A 23,864-nucleotide genomic window follows, 5' to 3' on the forward strand; every position below is an offset into this window, starting at 1 on the left:
TCTTGAAACATATTTTATGCCCCAACATTCTGTATAATACCGTGTTTCTCCTGCCTACTTCCTTCTCCAATCCTTTTCTTCAGCTTTTTGCATGAGAACATCTTTACCCGTGGATGGATTTACAGGCAGGATGGGAGCTATGAATTCAGGAGTCTGCTCTGTTATCTTCCTCAAACAGCCAAGCAAAGTAAAATTTGAGCCAGCTATGAGAATACTTCTACCATGCATTTTACTTCTTCCCAGGGGCTAAAGCTCAATCACAACCACATTTAAACGACATACCCGTTTTTATACGACATACACTGCAGTATTGTAGTAGTGCTGGATTGCAATTTTAGTCAAGAAGAGAAGTAGGACAGAATGTATTTACACTAATGCAAAATAATGTGGATATAGTCTGTTGGGCGGCAAGTTGGCAACATAATATGAATGGTTTTAAACAATGAATTTACTCCATGGTTTTTATGTTGCATGCAGTTTTGTTTCCGTACTTTTTTTTTTTTTTGTACTCTATTAGCTGCAGGAGATAACAGCGTCTCCTGCGTGTACACAAAACTCTACATACAAGCATGTTTATGTTTCATAGGGTTACTGTTTACTATTCATCATCCTAATTCTGAATGTCAACATCCATGAACAGTAGAACTGAGGCATGGAAATGTCATTAGATTTACAGTAGTCATAAGATAAAAGGTTGATGTTGCACAAACAGTTCACCAACATTAACACAATTCATCTTACAGGTTACATTAACGTTAGAAAAATCAATCCACTAGACTCAAAAGATTTATTGTCATTTCCATCCTGTCAATACACCACTTCTGGTGTTCGTTGGGTCATAAATAATGACTCCAGTACTCACAATCACAGAACAAGTATTTAGATGTTGAGCTAGTGGATAAATATTGCAGAGGCTGCAAGAAAATGAGGAATGCAAACATCAGAAATGAGCCATCTGAAAACACAGATTCAATGAGCTATGGGCTTTAACTTGTAAAACATCCATCTGCTGATTTGATGAATGGACAACATATGGAAAAGTCACTTTCTCGGTGAGGTCAGAGGGTAATTAGCGTCATGACGGCAAATAGCTTTGTGTCTTGAGTTTGAGAAGTAAAGCCGTCTGAGAACTTCAGTTGCAACTGAAACCAACAACAGAGCAATATCTAATTATATCTCTGCCATCGTGGTGAAACCATCCAAACCAGATGAAAACGTGTTAGTATTCATTACTGTTATGTAAAGACACAGACCTGGTTTGGAGTTATGATCCATGAAGTGTAGAGGAAGATGTGCCCCCTTCTCTGCTGGAAGTTCAGGGAGCAAAAGCCACGCTGTTGCTGCTGACCGCCGGCCCCACAGTGCCACTTCTTCATCTGTCTTGTTCTGTGCCTCAGACCGATTGATCTCCTTCTGTTTCAGCTAAAACACACGCCACTGCATTTTCTGCTTCCCTCCCCATTTTGCTTTTCCTTTACTTTTCCTACACTTCATTCAGTTCTTTTTAAAACCTATTTTTGTTCAGCCAAAAGTAGGCCAATGTGATACACCAAGTGGCAACACTTAGGTAAGGTTAGGCTAAGCCTAGTCTGTCTGCCTCTCAGGAAGCTTTTCCCATGCATATACGTCTACCAGAGGAGCTAAAGGAGCAGAAGAAGCATATTTTAGAGACACACAAAGAAGAAGTGTTGGAGAGTGACCGAACGGAACCGAGCGCAGGAGCAGGCTGAAGACAAGATGGAGAGCCTGCTCGTCTCTGAAGGAAGTTAGAGGGGTGGAGTGGGAGCTGCTGGTGGAGAAAGGGGGGGTCGTATCATAAATCAGGCAGCCCTCCCAAACCTGTAAATCTGGCGAATGAAGAGTGGGCACTCGGCCAAATGACTCATCCACAGTGCGCTATAAATATAGCTGGGTCAGTGAGGCTGCTGCTACTGGTGGCCAAAAAAACCTGGGATACTGGGGTTTCTCCCTCTCAGGGGAAGGTCCCTAGTAACCTTCTTATTGTTTTTCAGTCTCAGGAAGACTTAAAGCGGAGCCACGCATCATTGGCCTCCATTAAACAGCAAAGGTCGCCTCTTTGAACCTCACCTCGGAGGGTTGTTAAATTTAAAACCAACTCTACCTGTTGGATTTAAAAAGGTACTGGGGGACATCTAAATATTTATCCACAGTGAAACCAGTTTACATACCATTTTCCAGAATATTAAAGCCAAGCGTCCCCATCAGATAAACACACTGTTCACTTGAGGCCAAAGGGCGCCCTCGCTGGGGGGCAAGGGTGGTGGACGGGGGTTAAAGTGGGAGGCTGATCGAGGACATTGGTATGTGACATGTCAAATACCGATCCCCTTAATAAGCCTGTTATGTAAGCATCCAAGCTTCCTGTCTTGTCTATGGCCTGAGACTTGCCCTGTTTAAAGGCCTCAGTGTATTTCCTGCAGAGGCTCTCACTGCCACAGACTCACACACAGGAATAATGACGCACAGATACAAGAAAGGAAGAAGAAGGGCCTGGAATTCTAGAGCAATGGTGACAATGAGACGGAAATTTCAAACATCAGCCACCACACAATAAAGGTATGCAGCTAATTGTTGTGTGGACATGCTGGGTTCCCCCAGAATCAATAATTCAACAAAGCAAGAGTGTCTGTGTCTTTACATGTAAAATGTCAGTGGCAATGCTGCAGTTTGTTCATTCATTTCTTCCATCTCAAAAACTTACTGTTTGTTGTTCTTCGCAGCTCTGTACAAAACCATGTGCTACCAGAAGCTGCTAGTTTATCATATTTTAATTACATGACAGCTCTGTTAGGAAGAAGCGTTATTAAATGTAACTGCACTGTACAATATAATAAGTGTAGCAGGCAACATTGTCCACTCACTTGTGTTGTTATCACAGCTGCCTTTTCCCATTTAATGGTTGATCAATCATGGCTTCATGAAAAATGAGCTTCATTATCCACCGTGCAATTTGAATCATCATGTGAGCTCCCACAGGCTTCAGTCCCATCTCTAAAATACACGCAAATGCATATTGTGACCACTGATCAGACAGCTGTTAACAAAATGTAAAACCATAAAACACTGTCAATAATAAAAGTTTTTTTTACCATCTTATCATTGTTGCGAGTTCTCTGGTAATTTAATTTAAATATTGTGGTAGTAATAACATGTACTAATAGCACCTCTGAAGTCAACGGATTTTTTCTTTAATTGTGATCCAGTGGGAGAGTATAAAGGCTGTAGCTAGTCTTTTGGTAACCTTGAAATATAAAAACCTTTAGGTGTTAGCTGTTATGCAGCAACCCATCATCTGTACAATAGAAATCATCATCTGATGAACAGTAAAAAAACAATAGGTCCAACAAAGTGCATAGTCCACCCTGCTGCCACTGAGCTTCAGTATAAACTATTCAGACCTTTCTTAATGAGCAGTCCATGAAAATCCCACACGGGAAAAGTCCAAAGCGGTTTTTAACAAACCCAGTCATTATTGCTTGCATGATGACTAAACACTTGCTGTTGTAGCTTGAGCAGTCCACACATCCACTGCACCTCCTGCAAACACCCAGTGGAGCCTGATCTGTGACCTTTTCCTAACCCCCAAAGCACATGATGTCAGGATATGCAAACGCTTTCAGCAGGGAGGAGGCACAAAGGTGTGGCCTGTGAAACATCAGAACCAGTCTGCATTGTGACTTAAATCCATCTGACTTTCAGCCAGACTTTTCTTTTGTGACTTTAGTTTGAGCTGTTGGTGATCTGTTTAAGCACAAAATCCCCAAATTGCTCTGCTTCCAACATCTGTCAATACAATGGAGCTGCTCCTAAATGCCATGCAACAGTGAATAGTCTTTTCAACAATGGTCCTTCAGCTTTATCCAGACAGATTTCATTCATAGCAGCACACTCTGAACTGTTTCAGCAACTTCTGCTAAGCAAATTTCCTGCGACTTCAAAATCTTTCTTTTTCTTCAGTTTTCCTCCTGCTTCTCACATCTTCCAGGTTTTTCCCCAGTTGCTCCCCAGTGCAGCAAAGACACCATGAGCAATGTCATGCCTTTCAGAGACACTGAATACTTTTCCAGAACTTGATAAAGTACAAGTTCAGACTGTCTCTGTTATCTGTTCCCAACAAAGTTCTGCTCTAAAGTTTAAGCAGCAGCAGCTGAAAAGCTCCATGGGAAGACAGACATAGTTTACTGTGTGTTTACTATGAACTCAAAGCACTGGTCTCTCTCTCATATCAGACTTGCTGTTTAAGCTCCAAGTGAAATGTCACAATCTCAAACATCCTGTGCTATGATGTTCCCCATGGAAAATCTTACTGATGAAGCCATGGGTGGCACTAATGGGAGCTATGAAAACCACCCTTTCATAGTGAATATCGTATTAGTTTTGCTATTAGACTGTGGCTTTAGAATGCTAAGGAACATAAAATTGGCAGATAGCCTGTCCTAATTCAATATAAAAAACATCTGTATTATCTGTTTTGTGAGTTAGTGACTGTGACAGCCATTAATTACAGTGCACAAGCAGCATTTCCTTGTTGGGTGATTTGAATCTAATATCAGACTGTGGCTCACACGAGCTGAAGCTCATTTCCGTTAAGTCTTAATATCCAGTGAATTCATGTTTGTCTGAGATGGCCCCCCGTATCTTTGTCTTGCTGGGGCTTTGGCATGATACTTTCGGATATTAAGTGAACAACAAAAACAGGGAGGTGAACCTCAGAGGCCCAAATGAGTACAGCAGCAGTTTGTCAGGCCACGGCTCCTGCAGGAGCCCACGTGCTGCTTTGTAACAGACACCAGGTCACACGCACACTGGAAAAACATGGAAGCACACAAACACATCAAGATGTATATAAACACAAGGAGGGAAGAGAGCAAAGAGTGAAAATATTCCGTTTGTGACCTTTCGGAAAATGTCATATTACAAAGTGAATCCTTAAGAGGATAAAGGACACTGACCACATCCGTCAGACTAGTAGGAGATGTCCAAATGAAGACAGTCTGCGCTTTTATATGCAAAGCAGAATCTGGCCACTCTTGCTTCTCTGGGCTTCATCATTTTGCTGCAACAATATCCATGAAATCCATTTCACTGCTTTCTCTCTCTAATGTTTGCCCTGATGCTGTTGCTCATATTCCACCTTGATTTATGATCCATCAGAGGATGCGCAGAGAACGCTACACACCCGACTGTTAATTAAATCAATCTATCACAAAATGAAATTTGCAACATAGAGAGCTGCTTATTTAGGTCCTTCTTGTCAGATTAATCTGATTAAAGATGTGTATGACTTAACATATATGTTCATCATAATTACTGCTACAACTTTTATTTTGTAATGTGCTCTGTGTGAACTATTGTGGCTTTGTTGCACATCACTGTGATGTTATTCTCTTTTTCTCTTTCCCCTGGTTCGTCTTATTCTATTTTAGCTTGTTTTCTCTTTTATGTTTCTTATTTATTACATCCTATGCTGCATATGTCATTTTCAATTAATTAATTGATATCCTTTATTAAAGAACTGCAAATAAAATGCAAGTATAAGATGATTTTAAAAAGGCTTGTTTGGCCTGGTCTTACTGTTAGGACATTCATTAATGTCCTCCAACCTAAACAAGCACTTACTGTTAGATAACCTTGGATATGACCTACAGGCATACAAACATTAGTTGTCATGGTAACAATCATAACCACGCCTTTAAGGTCTGGTTGTCATAGTTCCGTTTGGTCAATCCACAAAAGCTATTTAGTTATTAGGTAAGAAATTATTTGGGTTACACCTTCATGGTTAGTAGGAGTTTAAGCTTTGACTACATTCATCCTCAAGGTTACATTAATGAACAAACTATTAAGGTGGTAGAATGAAGAAAAGAAAAGTGGCTAAAAGTTATTGTTATTGGGAAATGAAAATGAAACTTTTTCAATTTATGTTCTTCTCTGTCGTTGTATTGATCTTACATATTTTTGTGAGCTCAGCCCAAGTACCGTTCACATTCCACGTCGGCATTTAACCAGGGACAGATCCGCTGCCATTTAGTAATGTCAATTTTTGATATTTGATATTTTTTCAAGAAGTAACAATGTAAATGTCAAATATCCATCTGTTTGGAGAATTAATTCCCAGAGATTTGAGAGACCACCTGCTGGATGAGATAAATCCACCATTATCCGTATAAGAACATCTTTGTGGTCAGTAGAGTTTCAACATATGGTTTCTAGTCTATTTGTTGAATACAATGTGCAGTCTGTTTTGAATTGATGATTCTTATATCACCAAGTCCATTACCCAGGGTAATCTTTAGAGCAGGGGTACCCTGCATACTTCTTAATGTCTCTATTATGATCAGCCAAAGTGTTATGTTGAATGTTAATGTTAAATGAATGTTGAATGTTAAGTGCAGTGTCCTTCACTGCACTTAACATTTATGGACATTGTGAAAAGCAAGAAAAGTTCTAGTGGCCGAGACCTATTGTCAAGCCAATACTGCTGGGTGCAAAAGTTAGGAATGTGTTGCTCTATAGCTCCATCTTCTCATTCCTCTAGTACTCGCCTCAACATTACTATGACTGCAGAGGTTACCTAACAATGAACCCACAAACAACTACCATGCTATTTAATAAGCTGCTTGCACAGACAGTGAGCCTGTTGTTTTTGACCAGAGGGCAGTGTGAATGCAGCACATTGTTGCTGTACCAGTATTTGTTAAACTTTTCTTTATTTACAGGCCTCACACACATATAGACACACAGCCAATGCCAGCACCAGATTCTGCGACTAATGTAAGATAGAGGCCTATTTGAAAACCATCTCCATGTGTCCTGACACTGAAATGTCAGCACTGCATTAATTTTCTCTCAATTACTTCACCGTGGCTTATTAAACCCTGATGCCTAATGTTTTATTCTTAGCCTGACATATTTATAACAATTATTGAACAAGTGCAATAATAACCATATGGGTTATTAAAAGAGAACCACTATGGCTTTTTTTAAAATTCATCCATCTATCCATCAGGATTCATTAAATTTGGAAACCTTCTTTCTAAATGCCAGCTTCTTAGTAACCTTTGGCTTCCTTATAACGGACAGTACAGTGGACTGTGGTCTTAAAATTGCATGTCTGTCTTCACCCTACAATAGTAATTTTAGTATTAGACTTACAGTCATTACGGTGTAATAAGAACTGACCATAGGGGCTCAAATAAGATTATCATGTTATCTTGATAAAGCACATTCCAAGAATGATCATAACATAACAGTTCGTAATAATCTTTGTTCTCAATTTTCTCATTAACAAGACTAATAATGACAGGTCTCTAAGGATTTCCAAACACCACTTCTCTGCTGTCTGGCACTGATTTACTCCCACTCTTGCCTGGCTACACATAATTACACTGTAATTATCATAACTCAATGTCATAAGTCACATTGCGTGAATATAGCAGTGACATATGACACTCATAAGTCACTGCAGAGGTCACTACCTACAGCTACCCATTAAACCCACATGTCACACAATCCCGATGAAGCATCAATCACAAACACGCTAAATCAAAACATGAAAACTTAGGACACATTTACTTATGAAACTCAGTAAATGTTACTATGGAGGACAAGTGTTCTGACAATGACACTAATGTTAAGAACAAATAATGAAGCTTTTCAAATAGTAAATAAGTGTCTCTCAGTTGCATCAGTAGGTACAATGTACTAAGTTGATGCTCACGAATAAAAATACTGTGCTCTGTAAAACTACAGTACTAAATAGTGGGTCAATGCAAGCTATTAAACCATTTGTAGTAGCATTTTAAGTAGTAATATTTTACATTGTACATAAATGCAAAACAAATTGTGTTTCAGCAAAATTAATACTTTTTGCTGAGACAAATTCTGTGACCGTGATAACAAATTGTCAGGTGTTTCATGAACTGTAATTATTCAGAAAACCACAAGAGGGCACTATTGTCTTAGCCTGGACAGAGGGTCAGGGGCTGTTCCCGCAATATATCCTGATTTCAGTACAGCACCAAGTCATTTCAGGCAAAATGAGATACTGCCTACATGTTTACCTTGCGCAATAAGCTGAAGCCAAGCAAAGTTCCTTGATAGAGGTAGCAGAGAAGACTCTTTCACTCAGGTATGTATTATGAACTCTTTGCTGTGTAAACAGCTTTTAAGCTTAGACTGGCAACATGATCCTGGGGACTTTCAATCAATAAAGGAATGGAGGCCTCCGGGGATGAGAAAGGTAATATTCCATAACTCAGTAGCATTGGCTTGCTGTGGCCCGACCAGGGCCTTAAAAAAAAACTACCAAGAGAAAAGAGAGAGGGCAAAAGACTGAGCCTAGGGCAAAGAGAGAGAGAGTGATATACTGAATTAAGACTGGAGCCAAAGCCTCGTGTTTATTAGCACTTAGGGAAAGAGGAGCACAGTGTTTCTCCATCAAGTACACAGCAGGGAGTGTTTCCTTTGTTGATTCTTTCTTTATAGAAAATGGGGTAATTAATCATACTTTTGTCGTGGGAGCGGCATTTAGCTACAGATATTTATGTAACTTTGACAGGGAAATAATGAAAAGTTTGTGCCATTTTTATTTAAAGCCACAATTTGCTTAAGCCAGGCTCTGATTGCTCACTGAATCACAGCCTTAAAATCCGGATTCCCACTTACCCTGTAGCTGTTCAGTTACCTGACATTCCCGGGAGGATTCAGCTGCATCAGATCAAACTTCACACTGATCCTGAGCTGCAGGATGTTATATTTATTCCAGATATATGGATATGCAGTTTTACTCTGTCATGATATATGAGAAATACTAAATAAATTCCAAAGCTACGTTTTCTGTTCCCTGAGGAGGCATCAGAATTTAGAATAGCTTGCAGGTGTATCCAATGTGGCTGCACAGAATATCACTGCTACCTCCAATAAATATTCTTATTTTACATATTCACGATAATCCCAGAAAGGCAATTTTTGATCGCTCCATTCAAGGAGTATTTTTCTGTTTCCCTTAGCTCAGCCCATGTGCACATGCTGTAACGTCTCAGTGTGATGGAAGTCAACGTTCCCTAAAATCTTGGTTTGGTCAGGCAAAACAAAAGCCTCAGTGTGTCTGTACCTGTGTGCCCCTGTCAGACAGTTTAAACTATGCCATAGCCACGATTCTAGTCTAAATATTGATGGCCATGTGGTGAGACTGCTTCAAAAGCCTCCCTCATACACACACACATCATCCAGATGTGAGAGATGAGAACAGAGAGGAACAGAACACACACCTTGCAGCACAGGTGAATGAAAGTTGCAGAGATGTTTTCTGAGCAATTTTGCAACATTTCCAGCTGGTTCACATGGTAACGAAAACTTTCAAAAGATGCAACAACAACACCCCCCCACCCCCCCACACCCTCACACACACACACACACCATTACCCCCCCCCCCAGTTTACAGTTTACCCCCCCCGAACACACACACACACACACAAACACACACACACACACACACACACACCATGATGCTGCTATTCAAGTGCTGTCAGTTGACAAAAAACTCAAGTTCATGCCTCATCACTGTCCCTTATAAGACAACAGACATCTCTGTACAACTCTGACTTTCACCCTATTCCCCCAGTAGTTCTCGACCCCCGCCCCTACCACTTCCCGTCTGTCTGTCTGCAAGAGACCAAGTGTTGTGTTCATGGCCACATTTAGACCAGTGGAATATATGTGCTGTGTTTTCCCTTCATTTGCTCTCTGTGCCTCTTTATTTGCTGCCTCATAACAAGCCATGTTTCTGTTTTCTCTCAGTATGAGGACATTGCGAATGATGCAGAACAGTTTAGCAGTAAAGATTTCTGGAATTCTCTTAATGTATTTTGACTCCTGATGTGTAATGTTATGGTCCACAAGTTTCAGTCTGCGTAAGTAATTAATTTTATAGCATCTGAAACACAGCCACAATGAGCTGAGTCTGTGAAGAAGGTTTACTGCAGACATAAAGTCAGTCAAAGAGAAATCACAAATAAACTGTATATTAAATCTAAACAATAGTAATGTTTTTTGCTTTTTGTTTTGGCTTTTTTGTTTTGTTTTTGTAGGCGTATTCACATTATTGAGGAAAAACGTGTGCACTACGCACCACGTATACAACATTAAAGATTGTAAAAAGTAAGGGATCCAACTGTAATTGTATTCAGAAAAAAGGTGTAAATCTGTTGTGAAATATAAAATAAAGTTATTACAAAAACAAAAAAGAAAACACTACATGTCTGAGAAAGGACGGTCAGCAAAAATATTAAATAAACAATAATGAAAGCTTCATCAGTCAATAATGTCCTTGGTTTAAAGCAAGTGAGATCTGAAGGTGGATCCATTAATTATTTTAGGCATCTTTCTATAGCCTCCTGGTAACCACCATGAAGGAAAGACAGCATTTTTACTTTTACAAAAGAAGAGAGTAACTAACATTCCAATATATTAACTACTTTATATGGCCTCTCAAATTAGTGGGCCTGGTGGCTCATGGTAGAGCATTGGGTTGGGATTCAGAAGGCAGCGTGTTTGAATCCCACCCCATCAGGTGTGTCCCCACCCAGCCACCAAGGGCAACTTTGGTTACAAAAAAATGGGAGGGTTGTGGCAGGAAGGACATCTGGCATAAAAACAGATGCCAAATCAATGTGTGGAACATGTGATACTGATCAGCCACAACACCATCATTTTCACATTTATATAGCGGTTACAGCTTTAGGAGTATCTTAGTTATATAAAGTATTAATAGATACCATGATGATTTTGAAGGTAGATTAACTGGAATGTTGCAGTTGGGAACAGCAACTGGTGCTGTGGTAATTCTGTTATAGCTGCTATGCAGGTAGTAAAATTTGAGTAAGTGGTATTTCAAACTTTCACTCCCTTCATCCGTAATTTTTGCAAAAACGAATAAAGGGTGGTCTTACAGGAAAACATAGGTGGACATGAAAAGTGTTTGCAGTGGTAGAGAATTTCCTCCAGTGGATTAAAACCGTTATATGTAATCACACAACCTATTTTTTTCCCCCACACTTAACCAAAATAGTATATCATTTCACAGCCTAAAATAACGAATGGCAAAAACTAATACTGCGGTAAAAGGAAGTGAAAGTGAGACTGAAAGTGGGCTCACTGTGAGTCAGTGAAGCATGTGAATAATTTTCAGAGTACTGTATGTAAAATCTTACTGATTGCACTGAGGGTTCTTGTCAGCGGCAGTAACTTTAGAAGATTTGAACGTTCTCCTCTTGGGAGAAAAGTTAACAAAAAGTTCAAGGTAGACGTTACCAATCTGCTCTAACGTGCTTGTTATGCATTTCTACATAGAATGCTGGGTGTGGGGTTATGTGCAACTGTTTCACTTCCTGATAAACGAGGGTGCAAATAACTTATTATGGGTTTTTGTCAGTCAGTCACATTTAATGGCCCTGGAAAATGTACAGTTACATATGTGTGTGTTATGAGCTACTGCACATCTTGAAACACACACCCAAAGTGGTAAATTTGCCGAGCGGAAAGGGGGCCAGCTGCCATCCCTACCTACCAGCCCCACCCCAATTGGTCAGCTCCTAACGCATTAATTGTAAAATAAAATGACACATACGTCCATAGGCAGTTTTAATCACTGAAACAAATGCGGTGAGGAGAGGCAGTGATTGTTAATAACTTCTTAGACTTTTCCAAAATTAAAAACTGACTATATATTTAAATCAAAGAGAAAAAATACAAACATGGGATATTGCCATATCATAAGACACTGAAAAACCTGCCTTTGCCATTCTGTGAAATTTTCTTGAACCACTTGGCATATGATCACTTAAGGACAATCACATTGCATCGAAAACGACATTAAAATACCCAGTGTCTAATGCTTTTGGATGCTTGATGAAACTTTATATTTAAATAAAGCCTTCTAGCATAGCAGCTAATAATATTGTTTCTCCTCTAACACAACCTCCTCCAATCATGAGAAGTATTAATCATAAGTTAACAAGTTGACATTGAATATGAATGTAAAATAGCTGCTTTGAAAAGTAGCTACTCGGAATCAACTAAAATGACAATGTCATATGCTTTCAAAGGTGGAAAGTCTTTCAAGCTTAAGTTAACCACATGCACATGAATGATGTGCACTTGAATCTGTGTCATGACCTTATGTCCTGTTTCATCACTCTCATCTCTATTGTGATCTAAAAACACTTAGGCAGAAAAGTCTTTATTCATGCAAACCCAAAAAACAACTGGCAAACAAACCGTTAACATTGCAACTGCCATATAAAATCAGTAAATGGCAAAATTCCTCCCAGATGATTCCCACAGAGTTTAAGGCTAAAACCAAATTTATTTGGTGCAGACAAGATTGATCAAAACCTCATGTTTTTGTTAGTGCTGGTAACCAGTAAACACTGCTATCATCAATCTGTCATCAGTTAAGACAACCCCAAACATTACATAGTTTTTATCTTTTCCTACCTGGAAGGACTTCGAAAAAATATTTCCCCCCTTCCTCACCACTGGCTGGATGCTCTGTAACTTTGTTTCCAGGTAAGAAAATGATTCCCTGTGGAGAAAACAGATCAAGCTCATCAGAAACACACAAAGAATGTTGGTTTCAAGACTAACTTTTCACTGTTCTATAATCAGTAAATGATACTGATTCTTTTTGGATATGAATGTTTTCATTTTTCCAATTTCATGTTAAAATGGTGCCAGATTTAACTGCACAACATGGGCATGGTCCAGTCTGCAGCTACGCAGCCCTATACAAACATGTTATACACAGTGGTTTATGCCTGTGGATCAAAAGTAGCCTTTAAATGTGTACATTCATTTTATATCATTTATGTACATATGCTACAACATGCAAATCAGTTTTATACATAAAACTGTACATTGTCTCTCAGACCTGACAGACATCACCACTCCAGCAATAAGTTCAGCAGCAATAAGTTTACAGACATTACTGTGAGAAAAATTGTGTGCAAAATAGTGACATTTGTTATTGGAACAATGCATTCAAAAAGTGGAATTTTCTGCCCCTGGAACAACCGACACGCTCACAACGCTCACGCCCATTCGCCTGTGCTGCAAATTGTTTGCAAACAAATCACAGGCAGCTAGGGGATGGTGTGAGGGCGTGAGACTATCATCTGAATAGCAGTTTAACCACCTGCACTCATGATTGGGGGAAGGATCTATAATGGTGACTGATTTGTATTGTGAAAGTCTTACGTGATTGGCTGGTAGATCTGTTGCTAATCACACTGGATAATACAGGTTTGGGGTGAACCCCTCACTTAAAATTGTTGCTAAAAATAATAATTAATTTACTGTGTAAGTCTTTATCAAAACACTGCAGTTACTATATATTGATACTGTATATTGTTATGTTGGTATCCTGGGTTACATTATCATCTGTTACATAAATATATCAATTTATTAAGGAGAGAAAATATTTGCAAGGAGAGTGATGATTAAAAAGGTGCAAGCTTTACTGATACAGAGGGCAAATTATTCAGCCAGTAGCTTTAAAAGTATCCAGCCTTCTAGTCACTGTCTGTGTGGTCCACGGCTTCCCGTCTCCGGGCAACAAGTTTCTGACTGCAATCAACTCAAACACCCCCTCAAAGCTGCTGTCCACCTCATCGGACATCATATAAACTGTGATGCTTCTTCAGAAGTCCATTTCCTCTGCAGCTGCTACACCTCACCTCACTTCCAGCAGCTGTAAACACAATCGGGGCAGACACATGGGATTAATGACACCTGCTGCATTAGGCAGTATGCTGGGTTATAACTGACAAATCTGAAGGGGTTTTTTTTTCTTTTGCATGTGATTTAATACAGGTAAATGTGGTGAGTGGTCAGACATAATGACACTGTTCTCAAATGCAGGACTTCTAATCAACTTGTCCTGCTGCAGGAAAAGTTTTGTCCATTATAAAATAGCTGTAGACAACAGATTGTGCCAGAAACTCATTTCAATTTTACAGAGTGCAGCAGGTAGGTTTATGGTTTAGTCCAGGAAGACACTGATAACCTATACACTGTTTGAATAAAAAAAAACAACTGGCAGCTGTGTTTGCCAGAATAATTCAACATGAAAAATATTTTACAGTTCATTTTTCACCACAGCGCCGACTTAACATCACGGTTAGTGAAACATCTTCAGGGTGCACGTTAAGAAAGGACATCGGCCAGGTTTAGTTACACGGCTGCTTACATAGTGCTTTTATCCAAGACGCTTTACAATGTTGCTTCTCAATCACCCATTCAGACCCAAATGGCAGTGGCTGCCATGCTAAGGCTCACCTGACCCACCAGGAGCAACTTAGGGGGTCAGTTTCTTGCCCAAGGACACCTCAACACATAGCACGGTGGGGCCGGGAATCAAACAGCTGACCCTGTGGGTCGTGGACCACTGCCTTAACATCTGAGCTATGGCCACCACAGTTTGAATGCAGTTTGTCTTGTTAAAAACAACCTGCTACATACAGGGACAAGTCACACACATACTTACATAACATGTTGTGTAACGATGATCATTAAAGCGCACAACGTCATACTCTGGAGCTGGATTCTGGTCTACATTGGGTCCATCTACTAGCTGTGAGGTGGGAGCGCCAATCACTCCACTGCCCATTTTGCCCAACATATCACTCAAATGTTTCAAAATGTAATAGTCACAATTACTTATGAGTTCCGTTTTTAGGAAGTATCATTTATCTTAAAGGCTATGAAAAGCAATCTGTACATAATTCTACTGTAATGTTTTATGTTCTTATCTGTAAATGATAGCATATGATTTTGTAAAATGTATAACAGGGATAGGGGTATAACTGTGTATGCAGGTTCTTTCTATAAACTAAAAAGGTAAAAATCCTTATATTACCACCATTTTGTTGTAATTTTAAGTGTATTGTACAGTTTTTTTATTTTTTATTTGAAAGATTCTATTCTCATTCAAAGTCACTTTGCTGATGACTATTCTACCTACAAAATCATATAGTATCATCATCTTAGAAATCTTAGAAAATGTAATATATTGTTTTTGATGCCTAAAAACATATAAAGTAGTAGCAATATAAAAACTAATTTCTGAATTTTCTTTGGGACTTTGTTTTCTGACATTTGGGCTCATTGATAAATCGATTATCAAACAATTAATTAATTATGCAATTAAATAAAGGAGTAAAAGTCTACATCTTGTAACCTGGACTTACACACTATACACACTGTTAACTTTAACTATATGCAACAATTTTTTCCAAAGTTTTTTTGCACGGAAATATGCACCTTAGTCTGAGGAGTTGCTGTGGAAGCCTCACGTGACGCAGACTCATTGAACAGGACTGGCAGTGCTGCACAGAGTTTTTGATTGAGCTCAGCCATTTTGACCAAACAGAAAATCAGCCTGTTTAGTACATTTATTAGCATTCAGTTTGCTTTAAATGTGGATGCCACAAAACGACAAGTATTTGAAGGGGTGTGCAGAGCACTAAGGAGCATAAAAAGCGAAACAAAGTTGCATCAGAGCAGAAAGGACAGATTCTGAGTCTCATGATGATGGAACGTTATTTCTATAAACAGGCACAAGTAATTAGTATGTCGTTTATAGTCTTTACACGTACAGTAGCCACACTCCTATATTGCAAATACTCCCCCTTGCTGATAATTAAAGTGACTACAATGGATTACAACCTAACCTGCTGCAGGCTGACCTTTATGCACTCAAATAATAACTTTTCACTTAATTAACACCTCACCTTGCAGCATCTGACAGTCATTAAACTGACCTCTGTCTGGGTTCATGCTAATTCAGACAAGATGTGTGCTGGTGACAGCTTCAGTATTAGGGAACCAAACACACGAACAGGATCTGAGAAGGGGGTCACTTTCTTTCAAGTTGAGAGGGCTCTTTAATGAGTTATAACTGTGACAACCAGGAAGTGGAAACCCCACCTCAGGCCCCAGATGAAGTGCTTTAAAGGGTGCTATAAAGATGGCACAGACACGCTCTGAAGTGGAGGGAGTGAGGATACGAGCTCGCTTAATGCGGTTGTCAGAAAGAGAATCTGCTTAGCGTCAATATCACAGGATTAAAGGTATTTTAAGATCTTTGTGTCCTTTTCAATGAACCCGATTCCAGGGACACAGGAAGTGACTGAAATTAATTATGTTTGAGAAGATAAAATTCACAAATGTGTGCTTTATATTCTCATAAAGGAAGAAAAGGTCCTGCGGAGTACCGCCATAATGTGAAACCGCTGCATTGTGAATATTCCTCCAAGCCACAGCCACACTTTCCATACTGACATCCTCCCTGGTGGCCTGTTGTTTGCTGCAGACAAACGCAGCCACAGACAGAGTAATATTTACCCAGCAAACAGTATGGTAGCCTGGGCCATCCCACCCAGCCATTAAAGGCTGTTTTCTACACTTTTATATTGTTTTTAACCAGGATGAGGTCCACTGAAATGACACAAACCCAATTATCTTTTGTTCTTGAAGTTAAAAATGACACACACACACACACACACACACACACACACACACACACACACACACACATGAATCACAGGAGGTTTAGGGAAATCTGCCTGAGGAAAGTGACAGCAGGAGGCTCAAGCTTGTAAATACTAGCCCAGCCTGTCAGGGAGCCGTTTCAGAGGCTGTGCCCAGCAGTATGCTCCAGAAGAACAAATTTGTTTTGTTTTCTCGGACTGCAGGCAACTGGGAGACCAGATCTTTTTATTTAATGGCATCTACACAAGTTTGTCTACCCACAGTTTCCTGTAACAATTAATGTGACATTAGTTTAGATCATGAACAATTTACCACTGTAAAGGTGACAGAGTATACTTGAGTATATAGGGTTAATGTCAGTAATTGTAGACTTCATTGTTCCATGTACCTTTGGGTTATTCATTATTAGCTATTAGGACAAATAGGCTTTCTCATTAAAATGACAGAAATATATTTTTGGACCAGCCTGTACATTATTGAATATGATCGGCTCCATTCTATTTTTTCACTACAGTACAACCAGTGAGTACAACCAGAAAGGCCAAGGGCCACCTTGGTGCCGGTCCTGAGCCTGGCTAAAATGGGATGGTTGCAACAGGAAGGGCATCCGGCGTAAAAGATTACAAATCAACGTGCACAACCCATTCCACTTTGGCAAACCCTGAAGGGACAAACTGAAAGCCGTCCCCCTTTTGACTGCAGTTTTTTCTAGAGATTGTATATTCTGGCATGGAAAACATTTAATTTAATTAGGTGCGAGATTTCAGACAAAACCTTAGTTTGCTAAATAAAACGATGATTGTGGCACCTTAATAAAATTAAGAATAAAATATGGTGAAGCAAAACTTGATGTCAAATTGCAAACAAATAAATGATACAGGTCAAGGTGTAATGTGTACATAAATGACCTTTTAAGGCATCAGAAGTTATTGGCTTAACAGGTCATTGATGTACACATTAAACCTTGACCTCTTGATCCACATTTTAAATCCAATGAATGCTGTTCTCCAGCTGAAGTGACCTTTCTGAGACAGGAAGTCAAACTCAGATGACAGTTATGCATTCTGCCTGTCCGCATGTGTTTAGTTTTCATTAAGCCTCTATATTTGCCTGATTGTACTTTCAATCAGGCAAATACAGACTGAAATTAACAAGAGGGGAATTAAAATGGAGGATAAACAACAATCGCATAATGGTCTCTACCTACAATTTAGACTGTGCTTTTGGTTTGCATTTTGGTAAAAGAGTCAAACAAACTTTAAGATGACAAGATAAGTCGTTATAAGGTCAAACTTTAAAGATCTCATGAAAATCTGACAATCTCTGGCACTGAGTACAAAGACACCTTTGAGCCTTAAAGCAAATAATTGTGTCATGTGAAACACAATCTGGGACAAAGAGCAGGTTCAACATAATCAAGAATTGTCTCAAGTCTGCTGCTTTGACACATTGAATCCATCAAAAACCACAGGATTCCTGAAACACAAAAAGCACGTGCAGTCATTTTAGCTCAAGCAGCTGGAAAACACACAACCTCCTGTCACTTTCTCGTTGGAATACCTGTCACAGCTGCTACTGCTACTGCTGCCTGCCTGATACAAACCTTTTATCTCCACCCAAGAGGTACTTAAGTTACACATATAAAGTTTCATGCAGCAGTTTCTGCCTAAGCGATAGTTAAAAAACCAACCGTATGACTGCACAGCACATCACCAGAGGCTCTTAAGAGTCATTTAAAAAAGTATGTGTTCAGTCCATCATAAATTACTTTACATTTGCTTGTTTTTGGTTTAAAAAGAATATAAATCCCAACGAGATCACATTGAAAACTTCCAAATATAAAGGGATGATTGGGGTAAACATAGTGCTCTTGGCGTGTATGAGAGGTAACAAATGTTAACATTGCAGTTTCTATTACTATTGCTACTTTAATCTATATTTAAATTAGATTATACTCTCACATTTGACAGACTTTAGGCCATTATACACATCACAAAATGTGCCCTCTTAAGATGCACAGAGTAACTCAATAATGTTTCTTCTCTGCAGTACAGAATGTTTCTCAACATCTTTCTTTAACCTTATTGAAGATAAAACCATAAAGCAGTGCGTCAGTTTAAGGGCAGATGATGATGATGCTGCTCAGATTGTCCTCACTTTCCAAGAGCTGCTGTCAGAAGTTATTTTCATATGTTTCTTAAAATTTTACATTTGCTGTTGAATTGGCAATTGTTTTTTTTTTTAGGACATGCCTGCGGGATGGTATATGCTATGGGGGATGGGGAGTGGGTGGTGGGGGGGAGCTTGGTTTGCTCTAAGCTCAAAAATTGGAAGTCAAAGAAAAATGTATCTCTGTTAGACTATAGGTAAATCATTCAAACTACTTCGTAGCTGCAGGAGACATCAATTTTGGCTTGCAAAACAGAACAGAAAGGAGGCATTTTCCTGCTCATCTGCAATTTTTTTCCAGACAAATTAGCATTGCAGCTAGATCAGCAGAACTCTTACAATACAGTACAGCCACCTTTACCACAGAAAAACAGAAACAAACCCAAAAAACACTGCTCTTTAAAGGTTCTCGGATGTGTCTCACACTGTTTGTGTGATTGAGTTACCAATTTCCACTTACTGAACAACAAGCAATACAGTAAAACATCCCTGGATACATTAATTGCACCAAACTTTGCACTACTAAAACTTGAAAGTTATGAAATATTCTGGTACTTTTGCGTTACAGAGTAACATATGAGTAAAATGGGACATGTCTCAGTAGACTGCCTGGTGTCTTACATGATAAATATCTCTGGGACATGAAGATAACCAAGACAAAACAAAACAAAAAAGTACTCTACTCTAAAGCCTTGGTACAAAGAATATCATCTTAAGACATAATATGAAGGCATTTAGTTTGACAATATCAAAAGAAATAAAAGACAGATTGAAACAAGTAGATTGTTTGAGAGCCATCTGTATCTTATAAGACATGCTACAATTGATAGAGCAATACCATTTTAAAACATCATTTCAAAAAGTGCTGAGATTTACAGCTTTAATAAAAACTCGTTGTCCTGTGTGCTGACGGTGCCCTGTTAGAACAAACACCTCATCAAAACCACGGATAGCAGAAAGCACTTTGTGTTAACAGAGATGGTGGATGGTGAACCATTACTCTGTTCCCATGATAAAAAAAAAATATGCTCAGCGATTGTTCTTTGAACTTGAAAACCCTCTGCAACAGATACATCAAAAACATTTCAAGAAGCTCCCAGATCGAGTACACTTGCATTAGTGTATAAACATATACAGTACTCATACAGTATGTCTACTTTGAGTGTACTGCATGTATGTATTTTACCTTAGCCATAACACGATATACTTTCTCCTCTTTATTAAGCTTTGAAGCTCCTGAAATTACTTAAAATTCATAGCAGTGCAGTGTTATCTCCTCAGGTATTAGAAATGGAGAAAGTGCGCAGAAAACAGAACTTGCAGGAACTTGTTGCACATCCAGTGAGAGTTAATTGACATCTCCATCCATCAATACAGAGCTCATTAGACATGCAGCCACCATACAGGAGTCAGAGGGAATAGTGTCTGGATTAAGTGTATGTACAAGGAATACTGATACCCAGTGTGGAATAATGTTTTTTTTGCACATGCCTGAAAATCGCTAAACATTATAAATTATCCTAAAATAATAATATCAGGAATAAAAGAAGATGCAGTAACTGACGTCAAAATTAATGTGACACTTCAAATTCTGGAGTTAAATATGATATGAGTCAGATCACCTCTGCAGGAATTGCAGCTTACATAACGTTTCTGCTTTGATCATGGTTGTGTAGAACTCACAAGTGCAACCACTTTGTCAGTGTCAAAAGTGACAGTGTATTTCTACAAAGTTACCAAAGCGCTGAGGATCGGGGGAACAGAACGCTGTTAATGTTTCATCAAAAGCAGCAGTAAGATGAGAAAGTGTTGCAGTATGAATAATTACAGAACTGCAGTGGCATTTTATTTACTTCTGTTAAATGCCAAGGTCACAAAGTTTCCAGCTCAAGCAGGGAAAGCAAAGCATTTGTGGCGCACTGTTGCATTATTGATTTAATGCAGTTTCTTATTAAACCCAACTACCGTTGGTTTCTTGAGTTCACTTTGTAAGATTTCAGACAAGGCCCCCTCATGCACTGAATATTAAGTATTTAACTTGTTAGACTTGTTGCTAGAATTGCAATGTCCCTATTAAATTTTAATAAGTCTTTCATTTCATAATGCATTACAATAAAATTGATTTGATGTATTTATTCTCGGTCCTGTTATTCATTCACAGTGTTACCCCACTTACTTCAGCGGCAGATACAGTTCTTGTGTTTTAAATTACAATCCCATTTCACCCACTGGCTGAATACAGTCTTTGTTTATGGCTTAGCCAGATGAAGTGTGTGTGTGTGTGTGTGTGAGTGAGTACATGCATGCCTGTGTATGTGCATACATCTCCATGGGCAAGTAAGGGCGGGCAGATGACATGCTGACGATAAGCCCACACGTGCCGTGCCCAACTCACGCTTATCTGTGACCCTTCACCGCCACCTGACTCCCATTCTCCACATTCCACACGTTCCTCAGAGAGGCTTGGCCTGATAGTATAGGACACAACATGGCCTCCTATATTGACAAATATAATGTGCTCCCTCAAATAATGTCATCAGGAATCCTCTGGGCAGCAGCATGAAAACAAAGCCTCAGAGTAAAAACACGCTAGCATTGTTAGCTGTATGCTCCAAAGAACCATTTCCATTCTGCTTTACATACAAACACACAAACGGTGGACAAAACAGCTTCAATGTCATTTCACAGTTCTCCCCAACTTATTCTCCTACTGTATACTTGTTCTTTTTAACCGTTACGTTATGAGAATATTCATATTGTTTTCTGCTTGAGCAGGGATACATAGTCATAACGTTCTATATGCAAACTTGACATGGTGCCTTAAACCAGTCATGATTATAGTAATACAAAAAATAAAAATCCATAACTATGCATAACACAACATTGTTCAGGCTCTCTTTACAATGACCAGCTTTTTTGTTGTATTGAACTGTTGTAAGACAACATCATAATGTATCACGTGAATGAAAGGTGTCCACCTGTTCACAGATTTCTTTTAATGTGACATGCATGGAGCCCTGGAGGCCCTTTCATTTCAGTCGTACAGGAGAACTTCAGTCACCACAAACTGCCACCACTTTGCTGTGTCTACGTAACATTATTTGTTTATTTTGTGCAAACTAAAAGTAAGTTCACAGCATATACATATACACATACACATTCTGTACACACACACACCTACAAACATACTGTTATACATTGCGCTTAGAACAAAAGGGAGATAGAAGCTAAATCTTATTTTGCCTACTTTAAAGACGAACAGTTTAGTTTTCACTAACAATAATTACAATTACTTGATTACTCTTTAGTGAGTTTGTCCATGATCATGAGGATCACTGTAGTCAGTGACAAAGAAAAAATATTAACACAATATCCCATTACATAAATATAATCCAGTGTCAGGTAAACGATTCCTACAGCTTCATTGACATTCACAGCCTGGATTATTGTGCCTGATCTTTTTTTTTTATTTCTATAGCATCTTATAGCATCTGAATTCAATAGTTTAATTTAAAAAAAAAAACAGACTTAAACTATTTTTTGTTTGAGTTTTTATAATTGATTCGGAAAAGAGCGAATGAACTATATGTTTGTTACGGTCGGTAAAAGATTTTGGTCATTTTTACAGTGATTTAAAATCTTTGGCCTATATCATCAAAGCTTGACACACTCTTTGCCACCTAACTTTTGTTGAGAGCACAATGACAATAAGCCTTTTTAAAAAATAAAACTGTGAAATTACTTTGCCAATTGGAAACTGTTAGTCTTATGTATGTTAAAGGAGCATCCAGCACACAGCCACCTCACATAGATAAAGTTTACACTAGCAACATCATTAGGGACCCGACACAACGACTGCTTGTTTGTTTCATATCCTTCTGGAAGAAGGTACAGAACAATCTACACACACAAACAGAATTAAGAACCGCTTCTTTCCAAAAGCTGCAGCTGCTCCAAACCCCCACTGATACTCTGCATCGAGGACACTGCAGAACAATCAGTGGGCCACAGGAACATACACAAACATGTACAATAGGTGTTATATTATACATTTTCCTGAACTATGCTGGACTGGAGCTTGGTTTTTGCACAACAATTTAATTTGAAAATTTTGATAAAAAAAAAAAACAGCCTATATGGTTTGAAACGGGACTTTATGTCTAAGCAGTCTGGGATTCGTAGTGTCGATTTCAACAGACAACGAAGACGGGGCAGATGTTGCTGCTCCCATCATGGGGGCAGCAATTAGGCTAAAGTGACAGATTACAAATGGAGGCTCCACAGCAGGTGAGAGTTAATTAATTGCTGGTCTAAAAATGTCTTTGTCTCCCTGTGTTGTATGGTTCATGTCTGAGGACAGGGAGATTTACTGCGTACACTCTTTGGGTTAGGATGCACCTGTGTTTGTGTGTGTATGTTTTGCCATGATCTTGAACAATGTTACAGGCTATGAACAAGTTCATTGCAAGCTCTCTTCTTTCTTTTAGAATGATGAAAACTGTATCTTGGTGTTGTTTTTATGCTGTTCCATGCTGCTCTCTCTTTGGAGGTCATGGAGATTTAGGGACTTTGAACACACTGTTCTCTGCCTGCCCTAGATTTGATATAATTTCCCATTCTCTACAAAAAAAACTAACAGTTTGAGTCTGTCTGAAATTTATGTTGCTGTTGTTTCAGAAGTAGGGCAAGAATGGAAAGCTGCAAACTACAGAAGGGGGGAGTGCTCTTCAGGTAGCTGAAGTTGTGGGGACATTATGGAATAATATTTCACTGTGTGTAAATATAGACAGCAATAATATTTCAAAGGGAAACAAATACTTTCTTGTCATTTGTGCAAACTTTCATGAACTCCTCCACATCATTTGTATCAAGCTTGAGAATGCACAAGGAACTTAAGAAATTAAGTGGCGGTGAACCTGATATAAGACACCCATGTCATAAAAACAGGTATTAAGAACCAGAGCAACCCAGAAATAGCAGTGAATCATATCTCATCTCCCCGATGCTGGCCAGTGGCCCATCTTCAGGTCTGGAGCTTTAACCTTCACTCCTGATGCTCATGCGGCTCGGGTTAGGCTGCACTGAGCTTGCTGGGAAAGCAGCCAGACGGAGACGTGTGGGTA

The 23,864-nt window shown here is 39.1% G+C and overlaps 1 protein-coding gene across 3 annotated transcripts in view; it reads right to left on the minus strand.

The window, feature by feature from the left end:
• arhgap24 (Rho GTPase activating protein 24) overlaps positions 1 to 23,864 on the minus strand; it is a 61,453-nt gene that overhangs the window by 23,396 nt on the left and 14,193 nt on the right. The window contains exon 3 of one of the 3 annotated variants that reach the window (XM_067484461.1): positions 12,520 to 12,607. The exons of 1 other annotated variant lie outside the window; for it this stretch is intronic. In XM_067484461.1, the coding sequence (XP_067340562.1) occupies positions 12,520 to 12,607 (88 nt within the window). Of the gene's footprint in view, positions 1 to 1,253; positions 2,009 to 12,519; positions 12,608 to 23,864 lie in introns of those variants that run through there. One more of the 3 variants, XM_067484463.1, reaches the window with a different exon arrangement.

The sequence above is a fragment of the Channa argus genome, chromosome 18 (genome assembly GCF_033026475.1).
Source record: "Channa argus isolate prfri chromosome 18, Channa argus male v1.0, whole genome shotgun sequence".
Lineage (NCBI taxonomy): Eukaryota > Metazoa > Chordata > Actinopteri > Anabantiformes > Channidae > Channa > Channa argus.